At 54.0% G+C, this 15,231-nt stretch overlaps 1 protein-coding gene across 1 annotated transcript; it reads left to right on the top strand.

Annotated features, from left to right (window-relative positions):
* Positions 1-1,985: 1,985 nt before the first annotated feature.
* On the top strand, positions 1,986-15,154 carry NXF1 (nuclear RNA export factor 1). Its single transcript, XM_072637307.1, has 21 exons — positions 1,986-2,134; positions 8,522-8,714; positions 9,047-9,206; positions 9,507-9,590; positions 9,944-10,048; positions 10,141-10,221; positions 10,349-10,418; positions 10,514-10,602; positions 10,724-10,831; positions 11,027-11,136; positions 12,650-12,686; positions 12,830-12,898; positions 12,998-13,053; positions 13,155-13,262; positions 13,354-13,412; positions 13,512-13,627; positions 13,813-13,855; positions 13,961-14,036; positions 14,136-14,318; positions 14,493-14,553; positions 14,822-15,154. The coding sequence occupies exons 1-21, from the start codon at positions 2,107-2,109 to the stop codon at positions 14,858-14,860; spliced, it is 1,875 nt and encodes a 624-aa protein (XP_072493408.1). The 5' UTR covers positions 1,986-2,106; the 3' UTR covers positions 14,861-15,154.
* The last annotated feature ends 77 nt before the right edge of the window (positions 15,155-15,231 follow it).

Genomic DNA, 15,231 nt, shown 5'->3' with positions numbered 1-15,231 from the left:
TCTCGGGCCCTGCTCCTCCCCAGAAAACCCAACCTCTGCTTGCTAGCATCCTTTCCTGGTGCTACTGGGTGGGTGGGGAGCAACCCAAAAGACAGAATCTCTTCAGAGAAGCTGCTGTCCTTTCATTGGCCCTCAGTCCCCTCTCCACCAGAGCCCTCCCACACCAGGTCCACATCACAAATGACCCTGAGCACTCCCCTTCTCAAAGTCACCAGACCCTTTGACATCCTTCCTCATTCCCTTTTTGGAGAGGTGGACCTTCTCACCAAGGCCAGCAGATCATCCCCCTCATCCCTCTCCTTGCCACCTACACACATGCTCCATCCCTTTTCCTCTCCTGTCCCTTTTCCCATCAGGCTTCCAACCTCATCCCCAGAAAATGCTTTCTCAAAAAACAAAAACAAAACTAATTGCCAGAGACCTTTTTCTCCATCCTTATCCCATCTTTACTGCCACTTTAGCCCCTTTTCCTGGATCCGCCTCCTCTCTAGGTTGGTGACTTTTGGTCTGCCTGCCTGACCCCTCCTTGTCAAGTGTCCTTGGCTGGACCATTATCAATATCTGACCCCCAAGGCTCCATTTGGGCCCTCCTCTGGGTACAAAAAGTAACCTTGTCAACCTCTGAGATCTACATTTCTTTGCACAGTCAGCTTAAGGCAGGTCTACTAGATCCGAGGACTGGGTTTCTCTTAGGAGCTCCAATAGCACATCGCCAGCTGCCTATTAAATATTTCCAAATGTCCAAAATGACTTATAAGCTCTAATTCCCCCCCCCCCCCCCCCGCACAAAAACATCCTGGTGAGTGCACTATTGACCTTCCAGTTCCATTAAATTCAATGTGTGTTCGTCCTTTGTTGCCAAAGAAGACCATGCCATCAGAGAAATGGTGACATGACTTGCACTTGACTTTGTTCTGAGTGACGGAGGGCTGTGCCAGTCACCAGCCTCACTTCTCCTCCAGAGCCATGGGAATCCAGGGACCAGATATTCCTCAGGATGACCGGAGATGACCCAGGAGGAGGCAGTTGGGGTTAAGTGACTTGGCCAAGGTCACACAGCTAGCGAGCGTCCAGCGTCCGAGGTGAGGTTTGAACTCCGGTCCTCCCGACTCCTGCACCGGGGCTCTATCCACTGCACCTCCTGGCTGCCCCATTAAAGTCAATAAACATTAAATGCCTACTATGTGCTAAGCTAAAAAGACCGTTCCTACCCTGGAGGAGACCCCAAGCGGAGGCTGTACAGCGGGGGCTGCGGAGCCGCGGGAGGCGCGTCCTGGGGCAGGGCTGGCCCCCAGCCCCGCCCCCTGGATCGCCAGGTCTGCCCAGCTGCACCCCCCAGCGCCTGCCTCACGGTGACAACCTGGCACACCCGCTTCCGGACTCGGGGACCCCCGCGTGTCCCCCGTCCTGCGTGGCCCCGGTCACAACATACAGGAACGCCCGCAGGTGCCCACGTGATCATCGCTGACTGGGGCACGCCGCGGGGATGGCACGTGCCCGGAGTCACCCCCGGGCTTCCGGACCCGGGGCCCAGAGCGCCCCGCTGCCTCCGGCCAAGTTCCCTGACTGCTGGCCCAATGTCACTCCTGCCTTTGTAATCCCGCCGCTGGGCGGCTACTGGGCACGCAGTAGGCGCTTACTAGGTGCATGGGGACTGACGGGGAAGGGATCGAGAGGCCTCCGCTGCCTCGGGGGCCCCGCAGCCCTAACCCGCGAGCTTGGGACTAGGCGCCGGGGAAGTCGGGGGCGGGGCGGGGCCTGGGGGGCGGGGCCTGGGAGGAGGGGCCTGGGAGGAGGGGCCGGAGGCCGCGCCAGCCCAGCCTGTCCCAGCGGGACGCGCAGGCGCAGAGGCATCTCGTTCGCTGGCCGCGCGGCCGTGTGCGCAGGCGTGGCGTGCCCCAGCTCCATTGTTGCGTCCGGCTCCGCCTCGCGGCTCAGCGCCAGCCTCGCGGCGCGTGGAGGCCGGCTGGGGCGGGGGCGTGCGCAGGCGCGTCGGGGGGGAGGGGAAGGGGGTGCGGTGGCTCGCTCTGAGGCGCAGGCGCTGTGCGGAGCGCCGAGGGGCTTCGTCGTTTGTCAGAGCCGGTGTCCGGCGTTCCCCGGCTCGTCATGGCGGACGACGGCAAATCGTACATCGGTGAGTGCCAGGGCCCGGGCCGCAGGCGGCGGCCGCGGGCCGTGGGAAGGGGCCAGGCCTGGGGGAGACGGGGACGAGGCCGAGGCCCTGGGCCCGCCGGGTCGGTGGAGCGCTGGGTGCGGGCGGCGGGGGCGCGCCTCGAGCCGCGAATGGCGCCCCTGAGGCGGCGGGGGCGCGCCCGGCGGGGCGGGGGCGCGCGCGGCGGGCTCGGGGCCGGGCCGCAGTAACCGTAGGTCTCGAGGCCCCCTCCTTCCCCCCTCCCCCCCGCTGAGTGCCTCCTCCCGGGTGGGTCCGGGCTGGGGGAGGGGCGGCCCTGGCGCGGGACCCCTTCGTTTATACCAGGAGGGGGGCGTCTGCGGGTCCCCCCAGGCCGTGGCCCTGCCAGCCGCGTAGTCAGACCTCGGTGACTCAGTTTCCCCCACGTGCCAAACTCCCAGAAGCCGGCGCCACCGGGAGGGCGGCCACGCCTGGGGTCGAGGCCGTGTTTTCTGTGGTCCGGCCCCCTCAGGGGCCCCGGACACGCCCTTCCTGTGGCCCCCGAAGGGAAGTTGTTGCGAGGGGTCCCTTAGCGTTTGTGGGCGCGCCTGGCCGGGGCTGCGTGAGACCTGCCCACCTCCAGGGGCCAGCCCGAGTGACAAAGGGCCCCTCCCTGCCCGCCCAGGGACGGGAGGGGGCGGGCACGCGGGCTGGGTGCCGTTGGAACTCGGGGCGCAGGGGGTCCTCCAGAGGGTCTGCTCAGGCATGGGCATCTGTGCCCGCACGGGGCTTGGCTGGTGGCATCAGGGCGGGCTCCGGGGAGTCACTGCGGTGGAGGGGCTGAGGGAGGGGGCCGGCGAGTTGGGCCTTCCAGGGGTGGGCAGGTGTGGCAGCCAGCGCAGGACCACGGGGCAGCAGGGAGGGAGAAGCCTGCTGTAAGCTGGGCCAGTTGTGAACAGCCACCTAGATAATTAACATTCTTGAGGCCACTTGGGGCCTTCGGCGTCCTTGGGTGCGGCCTTCTGAACAGTTCTTTTATTGGGGGGATTTGCTCTGTGAAGTTTGGGTTCAGTCAGAGAGCCGCACTGGAGGACCTAGAGGGCCACATGTGACCTCCAGGCCGAAGGTTCCCCAGGCTTGAGCTAGCGCTATGTCCTGAGCTGATCTTTGACTTCCACTCTTCCTGGTGGGCACATGCTGCTGTTGGCTCCAGTTTGAGGTGAGGAAACTAAGGCAGGCAGCAGGAAGGGCCTTACCCAGGGTCACATGCTAGGAAGTGTCTCAGGTCTAATACGGGGCAAAGGAGTTTGCCTTGATCCTGAAAGTCTTAGTGACAGGGGCCTATGCCAGCATGGCAGGGGCATCTTGGTTAGCCTTGAGTTTCAGGGCCTTGGGAGGATGATGAGAGAGAGGAGAGACTGGAGACCTAGAGGCCAGTGAGGAGGTGAGGTTAGCAGTGATGGCCAAGCGAAGCTGGCTGCTGAATGAATGGAAAGAAAGCCGTGGAGGGGAGTGGGTGTGTGAACCTGGGGCGGGGGGGGAACCGAGGGCACTCCTCCCTCCAAGCTGGCACTGACTGGAATGACAGCATCTGAGTGACCTGGGGCCTTTGAGTCATCTTCTCTAAAACTCCATCTATGCCTACCTCTGCAGATGAAACATGTACAGGAATAACTCTAAGAGGAATTAAAATGTTAAGTACCTAAGAGAAGTCATACCGTAAACAAACACTTGTGTGAGAGACCCATTTTTGTTATATTTATGGACACTTGTTTTTTCATCAAGTAATTCCCCCCCTCTCCTTCACATAGAGCCATCCCTCCTAACAAAGAATACAAAAAGCAGTTCTTCCCAGCCAGGTCTGCCACTTCTGTCTGGCAGAGTCTAGCCCCTGTGACCGCCCCCCCCCCCCACTTGTTCAGTGGGGCATGCTTTCTCACCTCTTCAGAAGGTCCTTGTGATTACACAGGGTGCAGGGTTGTGGGTGCTTGTCATTGTGTATATGATTCCTGGTGCACTGGTCAGACTTTCTCCACCTTTATATTCATTGTTTCTTACAGTGCTGTCATATTCTTTTCCCTTCCTCCCTGTAGTTTGTTTGGCTGGCCCTCCATGGATCCTCTCTTGCCTCCAGCGCTCACAGGGGCTGCTATGAATATTTGAAATATAGAGCCTTTCTGTCTCTGACCTCTTTGAAGTGCAAAGAATAGCACTTTTTTAGCATAATTTCAAATGCTTTCCAGAGTGGTTGAGCTAATTCATGGGTCTGCCAACAGAGAGTGCTTGTGTGCCTGGCTTCTTAAAGCTAGAGAGGCAGAATCTTAGGGGAACATGAAGATTTCATTTTTAAAAATGTGGAATTGGGAGAAGTGCTTGGGGTGGAAGTCAGGTTTTGGGAATCATCTACATAAAAATAAAACTGAAGCCTTGGGAATCCATGGGATCAGCCCTTTGGAGAAAAGCCGCACTTAGGGGGCAGATGAGAAGTTACTAGGGAAGGGAACTTGAAAAATTCTGTGTGAGGCAGCAGGGCCCCATTCACAGAGGTATGCCCCTGTAGAGATTCTGATATGGCGCACCCCAGTGTGGCAGACCCTGGAAGGGTAGCCCAGGAGGCCTGAGGCCTGTGAGTGGGCAAGACAGCAGGAGACTCATTCTCCCCCCCCAAAATCATGCTCTGTGAGGTCCACCAGGGCTGAGGAGAAAATGGAAATAGAGGGAATGTTAAGGTGTCCGGCAGGTGGAAATAAACCTGAGGGGACCCTCCCACAGTAGCCTAGAGGAAGTGCCTGGTGAGGACTAGACTGAAGGAGACAGCTTTTTCCACCTTGCCTTGAACCATCCTTGTGACTCCAGATTAAATTTTGAAAACCACGTTCTCCTGCTCTAGAACCTTTTGTACTCCCTCAGTAATCAATCCAGCTCAAGGTTCCCATTGCTCAGTGGCCCCCATGCCAGCCTCAGGACTTCTTCCCATCTCCCTCCCTTCCCTGGCATGGTTCACTTTCCATTCTCAGTACTTAGGTTATCGTGGCATTGATTAGAGTTCTGAAATCCATCCAAAAATGGGTATAGAAATTTTTCTCCTCATTCTGCGCCTTTCACTCCACTCTACATCATTTCTTAGACGTCCTCCCAGTTTTCTTTCTTGTGGCACAATAATATTCTATTACATTCTTAGACCATCGTTTGTTGAGCCACTCCCCAGTAGATCCGCACTCCCTTAGTTTCCAGGTTTGGGCCACTCCAGAAAAAGCTGCTGTTATGGGTCCTTTTCCTCTTTTGATCTCTTTGGGGACTATAGGCCTAGCTAGGTCATAGGGTTTTCACAGTTTAGTAACTTCTCCTTACAGAAGTTTAGGCAGCTAGGTGGTTCGCTAAACAGAGCGCTGGTCCTTTTTGGAGTCAGGAATTTCTTGATTCACTTATGGTTTCACATACTGACTAGTGGTGTGTCATCCTGGGCAGGTCACTTAACCGCTGTCTGCCTCAGTTAACTCAACTGTAAAATGAGGATTGCATCCACCTCACAGGGCTGCTGTGAGGATCAATGAGATAACATTGTAAAACACTTAGTGCTTTACTTAGCACTTAGTAAGGACTTAAACGCTTATTCTCCTTATTTTCCTTTAGTGACTTTTGGGGCACCCCATAGCCCCAATGTTTGTCATCTTTGCTAATCTGATTAGTGTGGGAAGGAACCTCCCAGCTATTTTAATTTGTATTTCTGTAATTATTAGTGATGAGGAGCATTTTTTCATCATATTACTGTTGATAGCTGGGCAACCCCAAGCGTTTATTAAGTACCAGCTCTGGCAGGCACTGTGAGCTCAGTGATGGGGGAACAAAGAAAGGCGCTCTTAATGTAATGAAAAGCTGGCATCTCTTCCTTTGAAAACTGCCTGTTCTTTTACTATTTATTTTTTGGGGAATGGTTCTTTGTTGTTAATTCAGTCATGTCCTACTTTTTGTGACCCCATAAACCGTAGTCAGACTTTTCTATCTTCTATCTTGGAAGTCTGCCCAAGGTTTAATTTGTTGCTTCTGTGACACTATCCAATCTTTCCCACCATCAGTCTTTTCTAGTGAATTCTCCTCTCATTTGATGTGGCCAAAGTATTTAAGTTTCAGTTTTGTATTTTGTATTTCTATTTTTAGTATTTGACCTTCTAATGAATAGCCTGAATTAATTTCTTATTAAGTATTGACTGATTTGATCTCCTTGCAGTCCAAGGAACTCTCAAAAGTTTGAAAGGATTGATTCTCTAGTGCTCAGCTTTCCTTGTAGTTCAGCACTCATAGCCATACTATGAAAAAAAAAAACATACTACTGGAAAAACTAGAGGTTTGACTCTACAGACCTTTGTCAGCAAGGTAACGTCTCTGCTTTTTAGTCTGCTGTCCAGATTTGCCAGAGCTTTCCTTCCAAAGAGTAAGAGTATTTTCATTTGCCCTCTCCAGTGATCTTTGAACCCAAGAATGTAAAAATCTGACACTACTTACAATTCTTCTCCCTTTATTTGCCAGGAAGTGTTGGGACCAGTTGCCAAGATCTTAGTTTTTTACATGTTCAGCCTCAAGCCAGCTTTTACACTCTCTTCTTTCACCCTTACCCAAGAGGTTTCTTAATTCCTCCTCACTTTGTGCCATCAGAGTGGTATCATCTACATATCTGAGATTGTCGAGATGTCTCTCAGCAGTCTTAATTCCAGCTTTTGATTCGCCAGGCTCACCATTTTGCATGATGTACTTTGCATATAAGTTAAATAAAGTGGCAATATATAGCTTTGTCCTATTCCTTTCCCAATCTTGAACCAGTCTGTTGTTCCAAAGGTTCCACAGGAGACAAGTAAGATGATCTGGTGCTCCCTCCCATCTCTTTGAGGACCTGCCACATTTTGTTGTGGTTCACACAGTCAATGACTTTAATGTAGTTTTGCAGTAAAAAGCTTATGATTTGAGCCAAAGTCAACTCCAGGTCTTATTTTAATTGACTGTTTAGAGCTTCTCCACCTTTGACTTCCAAGTATGATTTTTCTGTTGACCGTCTGGTGATATTTGGGTTGTTAAATAATGTTTGCTATGACCAGCAAATCATTTTGACAAAACTTCATTAGCCTCTGCCCTGGTTCATTTGGTACTCCCACACCAAAACTTTCTGTTATTCTAATGATCTTTTGACTTCCTTTCCCTATGATGAATATGACATCTTTTTTGAGTATTTCTAGAAGATGTTTTAGGTCATCATAGAACAGATCAGCTTTGGCCTCTTTAGCTTCAGTGATTGGAGCTTAGACTTGTATTGTTGAATGCTTTGCCTTAGATTCCAACAGATGTCATTCTGTCATTTTTGAGATTCTTCCCCAGTACTGCTTTTTTCACCCTTGTATTGATGTGAGGGCTTCTCCATTTCTTCTATGAGATTCTTGCCTATATGTAGTGATCATATGAATTAAAGTCACCCCTTCCGTCCATTTAAGTTCACTGACACCCAAGATGTCTATTTGATCACATTCGGCTTAGCTTGGTTCGTAGATGTTACATTCCTGGTTCCTGTGCAGTATTGATCTTTGCAGCATCAACTCTTCCTTCCATCTCCAGACATACCCACAGCTCTGCTGGGATGTCTTCTGACCTGAGGACCTCATCTTCCAATGTTACCTCTGGTCATTTTAGTACCATCCATAGGGATTTTTTGGCAAACATACTAGAGTGGTTTGCCATTTCCTTCTCCAGTGGATCACCGTTTGTCAGAACTCTCCACCATAACCTGTGTGCCTTAGGCAACCCTGCAAGGCCTAGCTCATACTTTCATTGAGCTACAAGCCTCTGCCATAACAAGGTAGTGATATGGGGTATGGGGGTGTGGGGTTCTTAATCTTATACTTTGGAATCAGTTCCTTATGACATCTTTGTCAGAGAAACTTGCTGCAAAGATTTTTCCCAATTCATGGTTCTCTTTTAATTTTAGCTGCATTCGATTTGTTTATGTAAAACCTTTTACATTTTATATAATCAAAACTGCCCACTTCATCTTTCCTGTGATCCTTTCTTTCACTTGTTTAGTCACAAATTCCTCCTCCATCCAAAAATCTAAATGGTAATTTCTCCCTTCTTCCTCATTTGCTTATAATGTCACCTTTTTATGTCTAAGTCATGCATCCATGTAATCCTCCCCAGGGTTCCATCCCAGTCTTGCCTCCTTAATTCAGCCTCCAGGAACCTCTTCCATTTGAACCAGTATAGCATGTATAGTTTGTCCCTCACAATGGAGTTGCCTTGTATGCTCTAGTCTCATGTGTTTTCATCCCTAGCTCAGCTTGCTTCAGATATCACATTTACAACCTGGTAAATGCTTTGTTGACAAGTTTTCTTTTGGGGTCTGACTGGGATCTCTGTACCTCACTCCAGAGCATGATGACCGTGTTGGGGGTAGCTTCCCCCAAAGACGGAAGAAAGGCCGAGGCCCTTTCCGGTGGAAATATGGTGACGCAAATTCACGGCCCCGAAACCGAGGTGGCCCTGGTCCCCGAGCCTCACGCCCAGAGGATGATGATGGCGATGTGGCCATGAGCGATGCCCAAGATGGTTCCCGATCCCGGTAGTAAGTACCCACTCCCACCCATACAAAGGAACTTTGAATGAAGCAGCCCTAGGAGGACGAAGTCTCTTCCCCAACCTGACCCACATCCCCAGAGGTGAGAGGTCATTCACCATTTCTTCCCTCACTTTCTGAAATTGGTGGGAGACTATTCATCTGTACTACCATTCCAAAGAGTTAGCCATGTTCAGTCAGCAAACATTTATTAAACACCTACTTACTATTTGCCAAGCATTCAGCCCCCAAACTGATAATTATGCAGTGAGTCTTAGACAATGGTTTGAAATGAGGGAGTCTGGGAAATGATCCAGTTCACTCCACTCCTTTCTCTATAGCACACCTTATAATTCACGACCTAACCGGAGAGGGGGAGATAATTGGCATGACCGAGACAGAATTCACGTCACTGTGCGTCGAGACAGGCCTGGTCAAGACAGAGGAGGTGCTGCTGGCTCCAGCCTGGATGCAGCCCCCAAAAACTGGTTCAGAATCACAGTGAGTGCCCTCCTAGGTGTAGAGACAATGCCGGGAAGAGCAGTGGATGCTCAGCCTGGCCTCTGGACTGCCTGCCTGGGCAGTCTCCTGAGACCGGAGCTCCTATGCTTGGGGGGGAGGGGAGTCTTCAAGGCCCTGGAATCTGGATATCCTGGTTTTGGGGTAAGGAAAGCAGAAAAATTGTGTTCAATCTGTTCTTTAAATGTATGAGAATCCTGGCTGGAGAAGACTCTGGTCTTGTTCTTTCTCTAATGCTGTTCCTCTCACTCCTCTCCTCCCTCCCCACCCCCATCCTCCCAGATTCCTTACGGCAGGAAGTATGACAAGTCATGGTTGTTGAACTCGATCCAGAGCAAATGCAGTGTCCCCTTCAATCCTGTTGAGGTATGGACATGTGCCCAGATTGGGCTGCACCATCCCTGCGTGTTATAAGCCCCAAGCACTGATTAAGCACCACTTGTGTGCCCCTTGGGGGAAGGGGGCCAACCTCATTCTGACCTCAGACAGTTGAAGTCGCAGGGGTGGCTTGAGGCTTGGTGTTAGCCATTAGAGCTGTCCACAAGTGGCTGTGGGCTGTGGTGAGAGGATGCTGTCCTTGATGGGTACCAGGTTCCCAACTCAGGGCTGGGGCACAGGCACAGGGGCTCTCCTTGGCCAACCACATCAGCCCTCTGGTGATTGGCCTTGTCAGGGAGGGGCCATCCGACCCTAGCTTCCACACTGTGCTCTTCCCCCAGTTTCACTATGAGAATACCCGGGCCCAGTTCTTTGTGGAAGATGCCAGCACAGCATCCGCCCTCAAGGCTGTGAACCACAAAATTTTGGACCGAGAGAACCGAAGAGTAAGCAGGGCATTGTGAGCCTGGGGGTGGGGCAGGAGCCAAAAAGGCTCTTGAGCTTGCGTTCCTCATCATTTGGTCCTGTGTCCCTGCAGATCTCCATCATCATCAACCCATCTGCCCCGCCCCAGTCAGTGCAGAATGAGCTCAAGCCTGAGCAAGTGGAGCAGCTCAAGGTGAGGCCTCTCCTGGCTTTCTCCTCTGGCCTTCCTGGCTCTCACTCCCTGCTCTTCCCCCCTCCTCACCCAAGTCCAAGACTTGTGCACATGACCTCTAACTCTGCTGTTCTTTCCTCCCCTGAAGTTTGTCATGAGCAAGCGCTACGATGGCTCCCAGCAGGCCCTGGACCTGAAGGGCCTCCGCACAGACCCAGGTACAGCCCCTGTCCCGCTCCGTGGCTGGTGGGATTGCAGGCTCTGGGTCAGCTCTCCTCTGAATGCTTGTGCCTTTTGTCCCCGGTGTTTGCAGACTTGGTGGCCCAAAACATCGATGTCGTCCTAAATCGAAGAAACTGCATGTCTGCCTCCCTCCGGATCATCGAGGAGAACATTCCTGAAGTGAGGCTTGCTCTGTTGGTCAGCCTGGCCTTGGCAGTCACTGGGGGTGGAGGCTGGGGGTCAGGCCCTCTAGCCCAGCCCCACCCTGTCCTCACACCTACCTTTTCTTTCACTCTACCAGCTGCTGTCATTGAATCTGAGCAGCAACCGCCTGTACAGGCTGGATGATTTGTCAGACATTGTGCAGAAGGCACCAAATCTCAAGATCCTCAACCTTTCTGGGAATGAAGTGAGAGCTGGGGCTGGACCGGAAAGTTAGGGAGAGAGGGAGGGTGGGCTCAAGGGGTCAGGCCTGCATCCAGGGCAGCCAGGTCCCAGCCCTTGGGGCCTCTGCCCTCTGGGGCCCTTGGGATCTCTGCCCTCTGGTGCCCTTGGGGTCTTGCTTGGGAGGCATCTAGCCCCCTCCCCTACCTCTTCTCTGTAGTTGAAGTCAGAGGGAGAGCTAGACAAGGTGAAGGGGCTGAAGCTGGACGAGCTGTGGCTCATTGGGAACCCGCTGTGTGATGCTTTCCGGGACCAGTCGTCCTACATTAGGTCAGTGCCAGCCCCTTACTCCCCTCCTGGGGACCAGCACCCCCTGGGGGGATGACATAATTTGCCCTGAGGAGGCCCAGCCTGCAAGAGTGGAGCCCGGACCCGGATTCAGCTGCCCTCTGAGGGAGGAGCCCACAGCCCACTCACTCCCTGTGGTATTCGTCTGTGTCTGTCTGATTGGCTTGAAGGTTTCCTGCATCCCCCTGTTTGTTGCTTCTCCCTTTAGCACACGGCCTCTTCCAGCATCTTCCCTCTGTGCCTTCTGTTCCAGGGAGGGAGCCAGGGACCCTTTTCTGTAGTCCCCTGGGGACCCTTGGCCCCCCAGTCTCCCTAACATACCTGGTGCCGAGAGCATAGCCCCGTGGCTGAGCCAGGGCTCGTTTCTGCCAATGCCTCCCTGCTCTGATGGGCCCAACTGTACTTAAATGGACTTGCTCGCCCTTTGGGCCTGTGCGGAGGCAAGACGAGGCCCTCTTCCCTCACGCAGTCCATTACCTTTGCTTAGTTCCAAGAGCTGGGCCCACAGCCAGTGGGCTGCTGGGACCTCAGGACGGGAGCCAGGGGTGGAAGCTATAGGGGCACAGGCCACTGAGGAGATGACCCCCATGGGGCACAGACCCTCCCTTACTCACACACGTCCCACACCTTGCTTGGCCCCGGAAGATGGCTGGTTAGCCAGAGACGGGTAAGATTCCTCAAGGGAGGGACAACCTAAGACAGGCACAGTCGCACAGGGGCCAGCAGGAGAGAACTCGGGGGCCAACAGAGGTGGGGCATAGACCCTCACCCCCCCAGCTTGACGCGGCCTGACTTTGGAGCCCTTCTGCCAAAGGGCGTCTCCTGCCCCCGTGGCTGCTCCACCCCACGTGCCCAGCTCAGACTTGGACCCAGGCAGAGGGCAGAGACTCAGCCCACGAGGAGCGTCGAGGTGCCGTGGAAGCTTTTGTCTTCCTTTCCCCTGGACCATAGGGCAGAGGGCAGCTCCAGGAAAGGCCTGTGTCAGGCAGCCCGTCCTCCCTTCTTGCTCCCTGCCTCTTCTCCTTCCTCTTCTTTCCTGTCCCCCCTCAGCTCTGCCTCTCTCCCTACCCCCACCCCGGCTTCTCGCTGTGTTCCTCCAACTCCTGCCCCTCCCCTGGTATATCTTGGCCCAGGCTGTGCCTGGCAGCAGTGATGGACGTCATCTGAGGCAGCTGGGTCCCTGGGCTCCCACCCCCTTTCCCCCTCCCCTGGGCTGCACAGGTGAGTATGAGGAAGGTAAGAGAGGGGAGCCCCTTGACTGGGAGTATCATCGCTTCCCACACACTTGAGAAAGGGGGACAAGTCAGGAAGGAGGCTGGGCTTCAGGGGTAGGTAGCGAGGTATACATTAGGGAGCTGAGCAGAGGGATCCCATGGCCCGAAGGGCCCAGAACCGGGGCGGGGCGTGCTTGGGGTCTTGGTATGTTTGCTCCTAGAGCGGCCCTGGCGACATGGCGGCTCTGAGGTGTCGCTCACTCCTGTCCCGTTCTTGACAGCGCCATCCGGGAACGCTTCCCCAAGCTGCTTCGTCTGGTGAGTTCAGGTGATCCAAGGCCCCTCAGCTCTGTTGGTCCCCTTCTCCTATTGTTCAGCCTGTGTCCCTGGGACTCTTCAGTCCCAGAGAATCCAGACCTTTGTCCCTTACTCTCTGTGGCCTCTCTCTTTGCCTTTCCCAGGACGGCCTTGAGTTGCCCCCCCCAATTGCCTTTGATGTCGAACCTCCTACTACACTTCCGCCCTGCAAGGTATAGGACCAGGGGTGGGGCTGTAGGTCTAGGCCAGGATCAGCAAGGGCCCCATGTGCTACCCCACCCACCCCCTCTCTGTTTCTGGGTTCAATTTAGGGCAGCTACTTCGGATCAGAAAACCTCAAGGTCATGGTCCTGTACTTCCTGCAGCAGTAAGTGTCTGGGGAGAGAAGGGGACAGCCAAAGTCAGTTCCTGTTGCTCTGGGATTCTCGAAGCTTTGGATGAGGCCTGACGCACTTCCTCCCTTTGTAGGTATTATTCTGTGTACGACTCTGGAGACAGGCAGGGGCTGCTGGATGCTTACCATGACCAAGCCTGCTGCTCCCTCAGCATCCCCTTTTCCATCCATAACCCAGCTCGGTGAGTGCCCAGTCTGGGGAGGGGGGAAGGGGGGTACATGTAGTGCCCATCCCTTCAAGGTTACCAGCACTCACCTTCGTGCCTGTCCTAGGGGCAATATGAGTGAGTACTTCAAAGACAGCAGGAACGTGAAGAAGCTCAAGGATCCCAGTGAGTGGGGGACAAGGGCCCAGGCTGGGAAGGGCAGGGAGTAGGGCTCAGCCTGCAGGCTGGCCCCGGGACTCTCTAACATCTCTCTGCCACCCTCAGCTCTGCGCTTCCGGCTGTTAAAACACACACGCCTCAACGTGGTGGCCTTCCTCAATGAGCTGCCCAAGACCCAGCATGACGTCAACTCTTTTGTGGTCGATATCTGCGCCCAGACGGTGAGAGCCAGTCCCCAGCCTCGCCCCTGCAGGGCACTCTTGGAGGCACGGGCCCAGGGGATGGGGTGATGCAGGGTCCTGCTCCTGGTGGCCTGGGAGAGCCCCCATGGTCAGGGTGGGACTTGAGCCCAGGGCCTGCTTGCCCACAGATCAGCCTCCACAGCCATCCTCCTTCTATCTTTTAGGAAACGCTGCTGTGCTTTGCTGTGCACGGGGTCTTTAAGGAAGGTGAGCTGCATCTGGTCCCTCACCCCTCACCCCTCACTCCTCCTGCTGCCTTGGGCTCCAGAGTTTGGGTTTGACTTGTCTTTTTCATCTGGCTTTCTCCTGCAGTGGATGGAAAATCTCGAGACTCGGTCCGCGCATTCTCCCGAGTATTCATTGCTGTCCCCTCGAACAATGCTGCCAGGTAAAGGTTGCAGTTGCAACACCATCTCCTACTTTGCTGGGGGGGGGGGGGGGGGGGCGCGGTTTGGGGTTTTAGGTCTGACGGCCTGCCATCTTTCAGGCTTTGTATTGTGAACGACAAGCTCTTCATAAGAAACGCTACCACTGATGAGATCCGCCGAGCCTTTGTCATGCCGGCTCCCACCCCTTCCTCCAGTCCTGTGCCCACTCTCTCCCCAGAGCAGCAGGAGATGTTACAGACCTTCTCGACTCAGTCTGGCATGAACCTGGAATGGTCGCAGAAGTGAGTGTCTGAAATTGGATGAGATAGCTGCAGACTCTGTGTGTGTATGTATGTGTGTGTGTGCTGCATGTGCATATTGGCACATGCCATGAGGACACACTTACACTCAGTTTTGGAGGGTGGGGTGTCCTGGTCCTGTCTCAAGCTCACTGAGTTGTTCCTTCCCCATGCCAGGTGCCTTCAGGACAACGATTGGGACTTTGCTCGAGCAGCACAGGTCTTTACCCAGCTCAAGGTGAGGCCCAGGGATGGAAGGAAGAGTCATTCCTTTTTATAGCTGCTGGCCTCAGGACCTGGGACATAAGTATCCCTCTTATTACAGATGAGGAACCTAAAACAGTGGCAGGGGCAGATTTAGGAGTGGACCAGGCCTTTTGATTCTGGGTGGGGGCAGATTTAGGAGTGGACCAGGCCTTTTGAGTCTGGGCAGGGGGTGGCTTTTCATGGAAGGTTCTGGGCATGAGACATTGCCAGTCCTGTGATTCCTCCCATCTTATTTGTAGGCTGGTGGCAAGATCCCCGAGGTGGCGTTCCTCAAGTGACTCCGGAAGCAACATTCCCTGTCCCTGTCCCCTGTCCTGCTTCCACCTCCTCTGGCCTGGGGCCAAAGTTACAACTGTGAACAAGGGCTGAGACGCCCTGGTCTCCCTTGTTGGGGAAGAACCCTCCTGCGCTGCTGCCATTGCCGCCAGCGCCAGTGCCCCCCCTGGAAGCCAAAGCTTTGTCTCTAGGACTGACACTAAACCGTCTCTGAGCTCAGATGCCCGAGCGCTCCGCCACCTGGAGTCCTTGTTCTTTGTTCTCCTTTTGATGATAAAGAGTGAAGTTTTATTTTGTGTTGTTTGTAGCCAGAAGTGTTACTTATTCCTGTTACTGCAGCCCCCACTGATGCCTGCTGCTGTGGGGGAGCCAG

This window comes from Notamacropus eugenii, chromosome 2 (genome assembly GCF_028372415.1).
Source record: "Notamacropus eugenii isolate mMacEug1 chromosome 2, mMacEug1.pri_v2, whole genome shotgun sequence".
Taxonomy (NCBI): domain Eukaryota; kingdom Metazoa; phylum Chordata; class Mammalia; order Diprotodontia; family Macropodidae; genus Notamacropus; species Notamacropus eugenii.
Note: the sequence above shows the minus strand (reverse complement) of the source record. Positions and strands in the feature narration are given on the sequence as shown.

Excerpts from the sequence above, each read along its gene's own strand:
- NXF1 (XM_072637307.1), top strand. The coding sequence starts at position 2,107 with ATGGCGGACGACGGCAAATCGTACATCG. Across the intron at positions 2,135-8,521 it reads CGACGGCAAATCGTACATCG|AGCATGATGACCGTGTTGGG; the intron begins GTGAGTGCCAGG and ends ACCTCACTCCAG. Across the intron at positions 10,832-11,026 it reads TCAACCTTTCTGGGAATGAA|TTGAAGTCAGAGGGAGAGCT; the intron begins GTGAGAGCTGGG and ends TCTTCTCTGTAG.